General features: G+C 32.3%; 1 protein-coding gene across 1 annotated transcript in view; it reads left to right on the top strand.

Moving 5' to 3' along the window:
* Positions 1-15,505, top strand: part of LOC145293788 (uncharacterized) — a 185,371-nt gene that overhangs the window by 89,962 nt on the left and 79,904 nt on the right. The window contains exon 2 of the mRNA XM_080140337.1: positions 7,896-8,201. Within this exon, the coding sequence (XP_079996463.1) occupies positions 7,896-8,201 (306 nt within the window). The remainder of the gene's footprint in view (positions 1-7,895; positions 8,202-15,505) is intronic.

Genomic DNA, 15,505 nt, shown 5'->3' with positions numbered 1-15,505 from the left:
ACGCTACAACTACATACACTTCCTTGGCTTTTTGGCCCAAATCAAAGTGTAGTATCTATTCTTCGATGCGGCACTTCCATTTCTCGTTCTCTTTCAGTGGAGGAGAAATCCTTCACGACTGAGACAATTTTAATTTTTGTACCTTTTCTCCACGTTAAAAAACGACCCCGGCGTCTAAGTCTGTCCCGTGGGGAGTCATTGTAAATAGGTACAACTACATACACTTCATGCTTACAAAAGTAAATACGAACATTTGAAAGAGGCAAAAAACGCATCGTTCCGTCAAGCACGCACCGAAAATTAAATTATACAACAAGTAAGAAATCATATTTTTCTCAATTATATAAATTCAGATATTTGCATGCTCTTTTTTGCGCAACTTTCAAAAAATCACCGATTCCAAATTTTAAAAATAATATTCTAAATTTTAGAGTGTTGTTCCGAGGTGAATCCTCTGTTTTAAAAGAAACAAATAAGACCAATTTCTGTTCTATAGCAAAGTTTTTTTTTTCATAAATTACAAAGAAAAATTGACAGTTTAAATTTTAAAAAGATATTAACCCATGCCGATTTTCTAAGAAGTCTAGTTCATTTCAGCTAAATGGTGTTTTTTTTTTTTTTTGAATATCGGAGATTTCGGGCCACGGAGATCTCGTACCAGGAGATTTCAATCCACAATCATGAATACCCGGAGATTTCGTGACACCTTTTTGCAACAGCCACGGTTTAGGCCAGATATTTTAATTTTTGTATGAAATTTTATAACATAATTTGGGTATCGGAAGAATAGTTTGTTGATATTTTTATTAAGAATAAAGAAGAAAAATATAATTGAATTGTAAAATTATTTAATATTATTGATTGAAACAAAGACATAAAGTCGGACGAGTAAAAATATTTTGGGACGAGTAAATGTCCCCTCAAACTCAACCGGCGGTCGAGTGATTTTTTTTTCAAATCTCCAAGGCTATATATATATATATATATATATATATATATATATATATATATATATATATATATATATGTGTGTGTGTGTGTGTGTGTGTGTGTGTGTGTGTATGACGAGCAGCACTCCCTCAGACACTTAAAGTCCATGAGCTCAAAATTGACTTTCATCGCCACAGAACCATTTTAATAGACAAATTCCTGAGGGAGTATCTATACACAGATGATGTTACAGAGTCTTAGATTTCTACGACAGCCAAGTCTCTCTCTCTCGGTTCAAAATGTTTAGATCCAGCAACAAACAAGAGCAAGTCAGCGAGCAACAAGATAAACTGCAGACCAACTTAATGCGGGTGTGGTCTCCCGTTTTATGTTTTTTTTTAATCAGCTTCTCCTAGAAAGGTTGCCTTCACCACGGCTTACGGGAGCCCTCTCCACTCCAATATATATATATATATATATATATATATATATATATATATATATATATATATATAAATGTAACTCTTGGTTCGTTCGCAATTAATAGTCTAAAAAACCACTGGACGGATGGCTTCCACGTTTTTATATAATATGTTTACTATATCCATGTGTGTTTTTACATATTTCTTTTTAATTATAACATTATACTTAATTTTTCGATGATAAATAGGTGGTTTTCTTTATACCGATAGGCCATTTTTTATTTAGGGACGATTATTTATTACCGCTTCCTGTCACGTGACCAGTGTTTCCAATTTAGCGGTTTTCCTGCTAGATCTGGAGATTTCGTTTGCAATCTAGCGGGGAATTCTAGAAAATCTGGAGATATTTCGCACCCACACACCTACAATTTTAGATTAAAAAATAAAGAAAAGCGCTTAAAAATACTTTAAAAAATAAAATAAACTCATTCATGTAAGTAAAAAAAAGTAGCATTTATTGCCTTTCGTAACAATTATTTATTGATTATTTGTTTTGTTTTTCACCTTTTTTTCGGCTAACCATTCTTAAATCTCGCTATAAAATCGATTTTTCCAAGTACATTTTCGGTGAGGGGGGTATTCCAACCTCCGAAGTTTATTTTAAAATATGATCTAAGCAATCCAGCTTAATTTAGAAGTATTTTATCGAAAATTGTAAAAAGCAAGAAACAACAGCAAAAAAAAAAAAAAACTTATACCAATACAGTAGAATTTAATTATCCACCAACCTAAATACTTTTAACATGCTAAAACAAAGTTTTTTGTTTTTTTATTTTTCTAATTTCAAAATATGTTGCACCATTATTGTGATGTTTAATTTGCAGTATATTTCAATTTAACTTTTATCATAAAAAGTTTGAGTTTATGATTTGTTTCTTGCAAAAAAAAAAAAAATAGCCTCTCTGAAAAAAACAGGTAAAACTAGCTGATAAAATATATAAGCCTTCTGGGGAGCTAACCCCTTCAATATAATTCCAGAAACATATAGTAAGAAAACACGGAACAGTTTATATATTGAATATACTATATTTATAATTATTTTAGTGTAGGAAGTTAAAATATGGAATTTTTTTTTGGGGGGGGGTGATTTTTGAAAATTTCAGATGATAAAAGTATAAAATCTAGCGATTTTCTGGACATTTCTTTTTCCTGACCTCCCGGGTTTTTTTAAATGTCAGAGAAGGATATTTTGGTCTCACAGGCTTAATGTAAACATAATGTGTTTGCAATATCGGTAAATTTTCAATGGGTTTAATCACATGATTATTGATAATGTAACCATGTGATTGAAATTTGATTTAAATTAACCGCACGTGGTCGCTTTGCTATCAAATATTCATCGAAAAATGGTAGGGGCAGATAAATGAATGCCGACGCTCAAAGTGTATAAATATTTTGACCCTTCCCTTTACTTAAAAATTCACTAAAAATCAGGAAATTAATTAATTTTAATTAAATTGTCAGTATTTATCAAATAATGATCGCAGAATATAATGAACTAATTATTTTTACTTAACTCTTAGGGAAAATGTTTTATTTTGCTTAAACAAAAAATACCTTTACTAAAGTTATGGTTTTCAGTAGTAAATAAAAAACGCAAGAATTTATTTTTGCTTTTTTTATATAAATAAAGCATCGTAATTTGTAACAATAAAAAATAATGTTTACAGGAACATTCCGAAAAAAGGCCCTAAAGTCCGTATTAATGAATTCGAAGAAAAATAAATTTCTCACATACTATCAGGAAATAAAAGATTCAATTAGATTCCTATTTCAGTCACCTAAATTATTTAGGGTGAAATGAGTTTAGGAATTCATAGCCAAAAATAAATATTCTTCTTTTTTTTGCTTAAAAAAATAGCATTAATACAGTAAGTTTAAATACAGTAAGTTTAATGGGTTCAAAAGAGAGTCGCAAATCTGATAGGCCCTAAACTGGCATCTAAACTTCAGCCTCTGTCCCATCGTCGAAACGTTGCATCCCTCTGCCTGTTCTACAAGTATTATAATGGTGAATGCTCTGAAGAACTGCAAGCACTTGTGCCCCCACGACGTGAACACCCTCGACAGACCCGACAAGCTACAAAATCCCACCCCCACACTGTAGAGATCCCTAGATGTAAAAGATCTTTCTACTCCAGTAGTTTCTTCCCCAGAACTGCTAGACTTTGGAATTCCATTCCAGGTCACTGCTTCCCCAACTGTACTGACATGCATAAGGTCAAGTGCAACGTGAACCAACATCTCGCTGCCCTAATCCCTACATAGTTCCCCAGTAAATATTTCCCCTGATAGTAGCCCCCTACATTAAAGTGGCAATGTGCCTTGTTTGGGGTGAAAATGTAAAAAAAAAAAAAAAAAAAAAGTTATGTAAAATTTGCATAGAATGCTCTGCTTTACGGTTGTTGTAAAAATGGAACGGAAATTTGAATTTTGTTCCCTTTTAAAGTCAGTGCATTTTTACATTACGTCCAACTCATCGTTCACATTCGACACCTCAACTTTTATAGCTTTTCGGGTATACTGACAAGGTTAGGGGTGTCTATTCCGAAAGCCGTTCTAACATGGGTAGATTGGTACGTGTATCAGAAATTTCGTGAAAAAATAGTGAATAATTCCACCCCGTCTTTCCGAGCTTATAACTCCTCGAAAAATGTAACTCAAGCACTATTTTTTTCAATTAAAGGAGCAAGGACCAACGTTTCATTAAAAAAAAAACAAAAGAAAAAACAACGTGGTTTAAAAAAAAAAAAACTTCGAAGTTTACAGGTAAATTTCTAAAAAACACTACTTTTTTTGTTTTAAATTTGAATATATTATTTATTGACCTTTTCTCTTCAATTTGTGATATAAAAAACTTTGGTGTGTAAATTAATTATTTACTTTTAAATAGACACTTGAAAATGGGGGGCGTGAATGTAAATAAAAACGTTTGTCTAAAATATTATATTCGGTTTATTAGAAAGAGCATAAAATTTCACATTGATCATGAAAATATCGTAAAAATAGAATCAATAGAAAAATTTTGATAGATTTATAAAGTTTAAAAATTGAAAAATATTGAGTTCGTAAAATTCATTACTGTTTTTTTAAAAAATAAAAAAAATATTTCTATTACTTTTAAAACAACTTTATTGGTTTATTTTGGAAGTATAATCCATAAAGAAAATAAACAACCCACTTTTAAAAGAGAAATTACGAGTTTTTTATATTTTATTCGCAGTTTCGTGATAGGGGTGTCAAAAATTCCTATAAAAATTCTGATACATCTACTAGATTGGAGTGTTTATTCGTTGTAAACCCGACAACCTATAAATGTCGACATTTGCAATGTAAATGGTAAGCTGGACTTATGTAAAAAATAACAAAAAGATATACCAAACTGACATTTTCGTTTAAAAATGGAATTATTTCCCTTTCGTTATTAACTTTTTTTTATATATATATTTTTGTGTTTTATATACATAAAGTACAATTGTTGAATGTTACTGTTTTGATTATATTCATTTGGGGGGGGCACAATTAAAAAATTAAGAAAGATTAAAACGGAATGAAATTTAAGTTTCCGTTCCATTTTTACAACAACCGTAAAACAGTGCATACTCATCAAGTGTTATCGTAATTTATAAGCATAATGTTGAAACACTAAATCAATATTTTATTTATTTTTCTGCATAATTAATGATGGAAGTATTTTTCTGTTTATTTTCTGAACATCTGTTAAAAAAATAATTTGTACATTCTCATGAAAAAAAGAATCACACTTTTCTCTATATTCTCATAACTATTTACAGTGTTCATGTAAAGCATTCATCTGTTCTTTTTATAATAAAAATTCCGTTTTAAAAGAGAAGCGTTTACTGCCAAATTTCTTTTAAAAAAAAGTGCAAGTTTTCCTGAAAAAAAAACTTTCACCTTACCATTTATGGTAAAAAATTAATCTTTTTTTGGGGAAAAATAACTTTTATTGATTAAAAGAAATTGCAAAAAATAATAAAAGTAAATAAACGAACAAAATGCAATTTTTCTTGAGGAATGTGTTCCATTTTAACAAACTGAGCCACAGTAACGCGTGGCCGGGTACAGCTAGTATATATATATATATATATATATATATATATATATATATATATATATGTGTGTGTGTGTGTGTGTGTGTGTGTGTGTGTTGTTTTAAAGTAGGCTGCTGACCTGTTTCTTATATTCTCAATAGATAACATCTAAGATATGAGCATGGGCTACCAATGAATTGCATTTTGGAGCCATGCTTTTAAAAGAGATTTTCAACATAAATAAAATGCAAAAGAGAATTTCTACATAAATAAAATGCACTGCCATAGATCTCAAAACGGTAAATACAATTAGACGAACAGAACTTTTGTCATTTATTCCTTCTCGATTAAATTTGTCTTCTACTTCTTATCGATTAGCTTTTAGATTTGTTTTCCTTTGTTTTTATCCTCGAATAGTTCTCTTCTTTTCCTTATTAATTAAAGTTGTCTTTTTTCTTATACATTAATTTGGTCTTCTATTTTTACGATTAGTTTTGTCTTCTGTCTTTTTTATTTATTTTCTCATTTTCCTATCCATTTATTTTGTTCTTTATTTCTTATTTATTTGTTCTGTTTTCTATTTTTACACAACTTCTACTACATAAATAATGTTTTGATTGACGGCTGATCTATTTAAGTGATATAAGTTGTCAGTGTCTAAGAATTCGTAAACGATACGTGAGACATGCTTCAGTTGTTTAATACATAATCTGCTATATTAAATGTCCTTAATAAATTCCATGTTCGAGAACATTGTTATAATTTTTCGCTTCCGGTAGATTATTTCTAAGATCTGCTTACTTGTGGAACTCTCTTTTTTATGACAGTTGTTCTTCTACCTATAGACCTGGTCTTTTAAAGATTAAGTTAAAAATCATCTCGTGTTGCATTAACAATTTTTCGTTTTTTTTAGCTCCGTACATCAAGTGGATGTATGCCTTGTCTGGGGCTAATTTATCGTAAATAAGACTTTTTAATAAATAACGATAAAGTCGAAACTGTTGTGCAACGTAAATAATGTGAAAAATGGACTGTGTTCGAGCTAAAGACCTATAAAAGACAAATGCTACGTTTTTTTCTTGTTTTATTTCATGCACGACTAGAAAATTATTGATGTAGTGATGGCGGTGAAGTATATAACGACGGAAACTGAAATAAGTTCGAATCCAGTTATATTTCACAGAATTACTTCTCATCAACCCGATTGCAAACCACCTAAGGAGAAAATAAGCACAATACGTTAAAAATTATGTAAACCATGAAAGAGAATGAAAATGTTTATACAGGCTTTAGGGTCGAGTGAACATAGGGTTAGATTCTTTTTCATCAAATGTTGCGAGTGTTGCTCAGTTTTTCAATTACATTTTTTTTTGTATTTTATTAAATAGTATGAGTTGTGGCATACAAGTAAAACTAAAACTAATCAGCACTCTTGTTATAAGTACGATAAGTAATACAACTATATGAAAATATATCTCTACATATAGTAATTTACAGACAAATATACAGCCTTATAATTTAGGCTAGATGTAGTCGCTTGTAAACCACAAAGAAGCCGTCTGACTTGAGGGTTGCCTGCTCAGAAACAGCACGTTTATTTTAATGCATAAACAGATTGGTTTCCTTCACCATATCTTTGGTGGCGGTTGTTGAAAATATTATAGCATTTATGTTTTTGTTTATTTTTCTGTACAACCTATTCATTTTTTTTTTTTGCTAGATTTATTAAAATTGTTTCTGTTTATGCTTTTCTAATCTAAGTGAAAAAAACATTAAGCCACTTTCGTACAGACACACACACACACACATATATATATATATATGTGTGTGTTTGTGTATGTATATATATATATATCCGTCCATATATACGCATATACGTCTACATACACTTGTTTATATACTAGATTCAAATACATGTCCATGCAGCTATATATATATATATATATATATATATATATATATATATAGAATCATATTAGAATCATATTATATATATATATATATATAGAATCATACTTATCTGTAACTATATAAATTTTTATATACATATATACACATATACAAAGTATATACAGTTAGAGAAGACATACATAATTAATAAAAGATATATGTATATATAAATATTTTTTAAAAAAATTAGTCATTAATTGTTGAACGAAAATGTATATATTCATCATTAAGGATGAAACCAGCATCAATAAATAAATAAAAACAAAGCAGTTCATCCAAAACATGTCAACACACACCGCCCCCAATGGAAACAGCACATTCATTTATAAATTATGTTGTCTATAAATAATTACTTAAAAAAAAAACAATTTGACACATCATTATCTTATTTGTGGTAAGATGCCAACAATGTTTAAATATATTAAATTTTACTGCATTCTCAACTGGTATCTTAGTATTTTTCTTTTTATTCTCTTTTTAGGTGAAGTTGGCAAAGAAATGTACATCGTAAACCGAGGTCGGCTTCAAGTCGTGGCTGACAACGGTAAAACCGTGTTGGCCACTCTGAAACCGGGCAGTTACTTTGGCGAGATCAGTATCCTGAACATGGGTACGGCGGGGAACAGACGTACAGCATCTGTCAGATCGGTCGGTTATTCTGATCTGTTTTGCTTGTCGAAGCAAGATTTGTGGGACGTCTTGAAAGAATACCCTGCCGCCAGAGTCAAACTGGAGTCCATAGCAGTCAAAAGACTAGAGAAATACAAGAAAGCACCTTTAGAAAAAGGTAAGTGTCTAAAAGCTAACTGAATATCAATGTAAATATACAGAACAATTCAAAATATCATGTTTTATTTTCACTGTACGCAGGATCAATCGATAGTCTACAATGATTGTTGCAAAATTTCTATTTTTATGGATAAATCGGAATTCCTACCTTAAATGCCAACTAATAAAAGCGTAGACTTACTTTGCTTTGACAGGTTGGCAACGGAGAAGAGTGATTGTTATTATATCATATATATATATATATATATATATATATATATATATATATATGTGTGTGTGTGTGTGTGTGTGTGTGTGTGCGTGCGTGTGTGTTTCATTTTAATACAATCGAAGTTCTCAAAAATTTAGGGGCCCCATTGCTGATCTCTCTATAAGATGTATTCTCCTTCGAATATTCCATTTTAGTCTTTTTTTTACTTCTCAAACGCTGAGTGTGTAAAGAAGTTGAGAACATTATTGTCCTCTCCTTACTTCAGCATTTAAATACATTATAGCATACCTTTTTTGGTATATCTTGTTATTAGGACAAGAATTCATATATTAGGCTTTATCTTGTTTTATACTGTTACTTGAGTGATCATCACTTGGAGAAGGTGAACTATTCTTTGTAAAAGCCAGTGTTGGTTAGCCATACTGAGGAGATCTTATTTGGGCCGTGAACACAATATTATTTGGAATATTTACTACTGATTAACTTGTAGGGAAAAATATACCCATGCCAGGTTGTCCTGACGAACCCTGGTACAGAGAGACCTTCGACATTCGAGTATAGTGTCTATAAGGCTAAATTTGATCCATTCATTTTATATGCGTATAGTTTCATCATGGCTCCAGCCTTATACTATGTAGCAATTGTAAACTCTTTGTAGTATATATATATATTATATTTGAACAATATATCCATTGTGAAAGAATAAAGAAATTAAAAAATGCACAAATACAGAATGAGAAAATAACGAGGATAGCTAGAGAGAAAAATCTTCTGAAAGAAACGTTATATGCAAAACACTAAATAATTGTTTCAGTTTACTTCTGATTAAGCAGGCAGATAACAGCGAAATTGATGTAATCGTTATAAATGACTGCATTTTGATATCAATACGTTTACAAGTTCCTAGATAAGAAATGCAACGACTCGACTCAGATCTCATATCAATACGCGTGATATCCTCTTTGGTTTGTCGCAGACAATCTTGAATAGGACGCATGGATCGATAACCTACACGGAAACCGACAATCCTTAATTGCTAGTTTTCTTTTTTTGTGTGTTATATCTTAAAAATATGCGTGTATATGTACCCGGAAAAATCACCTATGGTTTCTTTTTCATCCTGATTTTTTGTTGTAATGTTTCTCTCATAAAATACATTAATTATTTAAGATATGGATATAATAACACACGCATGTAGATGGTTTTTGATTCTACTTTAAAATGTCCCTTTATTGTTTACTCTGTGTAAAGAATACTTTCCATTAATTTATATTTTCCCTATTTATATTTTATAAATAATATGTTAGTAAACGTAGCAAGTATTTTTTTTTCATTTAAATGACAAGTTATCTCTAGGAAACAGCTGTAGTTATTGCTCAGTATTTAAGTGTACACAATATCTGTATTTTGTTCGTTGCTTATAGACACTAAGGTCACAGAATTTACATAAAATATAAAAGTGTATTCTTATGTATGCGGACATAAGCCCTTAAAATGGCAAATATATTTTCTTTCTTAAATTTATATCAGGAGTATAAAGTTTATAAAATGAAAGTAATTCTGTGTTTCTACATTACATTTCATATGTCTCTATCTTTATGTAAGGAACAAAAAACATAAAACTTCTAATACGTATATCCGATTTTAACTAAATCCAAACTATATGTATAAAACACGTTTTAATTCCCCAATATTTCAGATTCTTCCTACGATATAAGGGCATCTGAACGGTAGGAGATGGTATTTAATACAAAACAATGTACTATGGTGTTATGAGCATAATGAAAAAGTGCATAATAATTATCGTAACTATATCTCGTAATTATATCTCGAGCAACGAAGAGGTCTCCTGTTAGTAATTTATATATGAACGGTTAAATTACTTGTGTATTTTATAATTTTTATATGAATATTACTGCGAACACGAACGACCCATATTTGTTCATCATTTTAGCTGACATTGTACATAAGTTGTGAATGAAAACAGTAATATACAATCTTTGATTGTTTGGTGGTGCGAGCTATTCACGCTTCCTACGCTGACAATTTCTTTTGCAATATTTCTATTGCTTTGACGAACGGAGCTGTTCACGCGTGAAAAGAAAGTAAATAGTTTTCCAGCTTTGCAACTCAACAAAAAGGTTGCTCTGTTCGTATTGACCGTTTAATTTTGTTTTCGATCCAGTGAACTAAAGCATTTTTTACAAACACGAAATTTTATAGTGGACATTGTGTTTATGGCTCTACCTTTATATTGATAGGTATAGTTGCATGATATCAGGCTGTACATAAAATTCTATGAGACCAGATGTTTCATTGACATCTTGTATCTAACCCAATATTTATATCTATTCGTCCATCTATTTATCTATTTATTTACACGCATGTACACACTCTCTCTCTTTCTCTCTCTGATACGGACACACACACACACACACACACACATATACAGAGAGAGAGAGAGATAGATAGAGAGAGAGAAAGGGAGAAAGAGAGAAATAGAGAAAAGAGATATGCAGATTTGTTTATAATAAGATTCAGTATGTTCATATCTCTATTTATCTGCTGGGATCTAAAGTAATCTATACTTTAACAAATATATGTATAGTAGAACCCTGGGATACGGTTACTCTAGGATACGGTTTTTCAGGTTACGATGTGGAATACTATCTTTTCAGCCCCTGGTCACGGTATTTGCCCCTGGTTACGTAATATGTCCCTTCTCACAATGTTATTTATAATGGTACTTGATTATATACATGTGTATTATATAGTATACTGTATCTTGTTTCAAATATTTTATGCCGTATCCCGAAGTTGTACTATATATATATATATATATATATATATATATATATATATATATGTATATCTGTTTTACGGTATAAAACTTATAAACTGCTTTAAAGAATATAGCAGGCAAAACCCAAGGAACCACTTTCGCCAACAAACTCATCAGGAGTTAATCGTTGGTGTGCAAAACATAGATAAAAATATCACGTAAGAGCACAGACTTAATGGGGTGTGCGTGTAAATTTTATCGAGGGAGAAAACAAGAGAGGTGAGTGGGAATCCGAATGAAATAAAACATTCACAATTATGTAAAATATATGTACAAGTGCGGACAAAGGGGGAGAGTTAAGATATATCCTCAAATAAGTCTAATGACTTGACGAATTCATTCTGTCGACAGCGAGAGAGAGAGAGAGAGAGAGAGAGAGAAAGCCTACGTGATAGAATAGAGACTGACTCCAAAATTCGCGTCTGCAAATTTAAGAAGGTTCGATCCACATAGTCAGCAGCAAACTGACAATTAAATTCGTAAACTACTTAAATTCGTAAATTACTTCCTGTGATGTTAGGCAAACTATCCTTAACAGCTAGAGAAAATGCAGACTCTACACCAAAGAACAAACATAGAGCAACGGACGCGTAGCGATTTGACACATATTTAATGATTTGTGTACCCAAACACTGACCGGTTTCCTCAACCCAAGGATTTTTTTAAGTAGACAGGACGCTTGGAAGGACCAAAGACTGTAGGAGAATTGTATTTTTTTTTTACTTTACTTTTAATAGTATAATTAATTAAATTATCCGATTAACCGTTGCAAATGAAAATGTATTTGACGGTTTTCAATTCGCATCCTAGTTTACAAGAAGAACAAATTCTAAGGAATGTATATACTAACGTCTGAATACGCCCTATCTTCCTGGAAATAGGCACAAATGAACGACAGTTCATATTTAGGCCGGTAAATGTCGGCTTGCGGTAGACGGTTGTAGGAAAAAAAACTCTTTCTGCGTTCAACTAAAACATCCGGTGAAGCCAATTAATCGACATTCCCGTTCTCCATAGTAAATAATAAGGTTGTATGAAGAGAATTAAGTTTGTAGAATAATATTTTGCCTAATTTTCATAGGTTATGCTGCAAAAGTGTCGTCGACGTATCTGAAATATATTGATGGCTTCGATACATCATAAAACAATGCCGACTCATTATTTTTTTTTTTTACATGGGGGTCACCACTTATCAAGGCCCGAAGACGACTGAGGGATAATGGTTATTGCGTGTACAGTAATCAACGAGATAGTATTGTAGTAATCATTAGTATTGGGGGTTTTGATAGAGTGTCTTACTTAAGGGGGAGGTTTGTCAGGAGTTTGTTTATGTTGGACTTGAAGGAGTCCAAGTTGTAGTCAGGTGAGAAACAGGCTAGCGGCAGAGAGTTCCACTGGCGTACAGTTCTAAGAAAGAAGCTTTGCTCATGGTTTACGTTTGGATTTAGGCACAGATAGAGAGTGGGGAAAATTATTGACAGTAATTTCAGCTAGACGGGTGTTTCTTGTGAAAGATTGGCAAGGGGGGGCGAGGGATTGGAGCTCAGACCAGCACTTGCCATGGAAATAACGATAAAACAGACAGGCTCGCAACGTCTCTTCTCTGGGAGAGAGGTTGCAGGGAAGAGAAAAGGGCATACCCACTAAACCACGAAGTCTATTTTGTGCTCTGTCAAGGCAGGATAGGCTGTTTTTAGCAGCTCCTGCCCAGATGTGGCAATTCCACAAAAATGTCAGCTCATGCAGAACCAAAGAGACTTCCCATTTGAATCTTGCGGATCTGACTGTACATAGCGTTGTCGAAGCTAAATTCTACTACTTCAGTACAGATCGTCATGAGTTCAACAAATATGCGCCTGGGAAAAGGGTGGGGGTTAAATTACTATTATAAAGAGAGTCGGTGCAAATATTAATGGTCGCTTGTAGCGGGGCATTTGTAAATAAACTAAAAAAGTCGAATGAGCACATGAAGTCATTTTCAACACCGAGCTACAACTCACGTAAATGTTTAACAAATGAGTCGGGAACGCAATATTTAATGTATAGAGCCTGGACCGGTTTTATAATCGTCAATAGCCGAGAGAGTGTTGGACAGACTCCGCCATAGACAAGATAGGCCTAAGCGGTATACCTTCCTTATATATATTTATGAAGGCCATAGAGTCTGGATCTCAGTGAACCAGAAGGCTTTATTTTATCGCGTATCTCTTTAGAAAAATAACCTTTCTTTCTATATAGTTTACACGCACACCTCCTTACGCATCAGCTCTTGCATGATAGATTCATTTATTTTTGTCCACAGCCCAACGATTAACTCCTGGGTTTTGCCGGCTATTTTCTTTAAAACAATATATAAATTTATATATATATATGTGTGTGTGTGTGTGTGTGTGTGTGTGTGTGTGTGTTTTGATTGCAATATTTGCGGGCAGAAAGCGTTAACTAAATGATTATTGATAATTATTTCCCTCGTGCATTTGATGTCGTCAGATAGAGACGAATTGTAATATTATAGTTTAAAATTTAGCCATGTATAAGCACGACGAACCCCATATCTTGTATTATTATATTTTAAATATACGTACGACGTTTCTCGTCTGTAGGCATCGCATTGGTGAGCAAACATTGTTCGCAATTACCACTTAGGTATAGTTTCTGTTCGAAAGTACTGTCATTTATATAAACAAATAAATGACAACTACAAAAAGAGGCGGAGAGTAACTCAGTAGTAAAACTTCAGGCAAATAAGGCTGGTATCCTGGTTTCGAATAAAGTTTAACCACGCTGATTAGTTGTATTATTATGATCACATGTTCGTGGAAAATTAAAATTATATATATATATATATATATATATGATTGATGATTGATTGCAACGTCTTGTCAGACAAGTTCAACTCCCTCAGACACTGAGCCCAAAAATGACTTCCATCTCCACAGGACCATTTTAATAGACAAATGTCTGAGGGAGTATCTACACACAGATGATGTTACATAGTTTTAGCTTTGTACAACAGCTAAGTCTCTCTCTCAGTTCAAAATGTTGAGATCCAGCAACAAGCAAGAGCAAGATAGCGTGCAACAAGTTAAACTGCAGACCAGCTTAATGCGGCTACTGGTCTCCCGCTTTGTTTTTTTTTTTTTAAACAGAGATTTGCTTCCCTTGAAAGTTGCTTTCTCCACTCCACGGCTTACGTGAGCCCTCTCCATCCCAACACACTCATACACAAACACACACGGTGCTAGTTGGCCGTTGATCCCGAAAAACGGTTCATTAGCCCTTTGGAAGGTCTTGTTTTTAATCCTTCAGGGAGATTAACCATCCTCTTCACCAAACAATCTGGCTGGGGAACTAATTAGTCGCCGGTGACCCGACCATGAGGTAGGTAGTATTGGGTTACATGGTACCAGGAGCATATGACATGACCATACACACACACACACACACACACACACACATACACACATATATATATATATACATATATATAAATATATATATATATATTCTTTGTATATATATAATGATTTTCACAATCAAACAAATCATGAAAGGTTCAAGACTATAATTCCCAGATTCGCGTTTCGCCTTCATTTGGCTTCAGAAGTAGAACATATCCAAACTCAGGATTCAAAACTCGAGTCACTTGCACACGAATAAGCACTTACTTAAAACACCGCTCCACATACAAAACCGTCAAACCAATTGCGGTGAAGTTCGTTTATGGAATATACTTACTTTTTCGTCAACAAGGAATGTATTGGAATTCACATAAAATACTTTCAAATAGGCAAAAGGATGAAATGAGGAAAATATTTATTAATCGATATCTAATATCTTTTATTAATAATTTACAACTATGGGAAATTTCTAAAGGTTTTATAAAGATGTTCAACCTTTTTTTACCTATTTTTCAGGAAACTATATCAAACTTGATGTAGATTACTTTACGACAATATTTTCTAAAATTCATAATTATCCTATAATACAAATATATACATATATTCACAAAGCTAATCATATACAGTTGTGTTATCTATCTCCTTGGTCGTTTCGTTTCAGTTTGTATTATGACTATGATTGACTGCATAGTTATTTTAAAGAACAAATGAGACGCACGCTCAAGTTGGTTACTTACATCTTCTTTCAATCAAAAGTATCGATGCTCGAGTATCTAATAGATAAATAAGGTTAATATTATTTAATTTTCTACCTATGATGTTTTATTCGATTTTTAAACCATCAATTT

This window comes from Euprymna scolopes, chromosome 15, assembly GCF_053919585.1.
Source record: "Euprymna scolopes isolate OS-2025 chromosome 15, ASM5391958v1, whole genome shotgun sequence".
In the NCBI taxonomy this organism is placed as follows: Eukaryota; Metazoa; Mollusca; class Cephalopoda; order Sepiida; family Sepiolidae; genus Euprymna; species Euprymna scolopes.
Note: the sequence above shows the minus strand (reverse complement) of the source record. Positions and strands in the feature narration are given on the sequence as shown.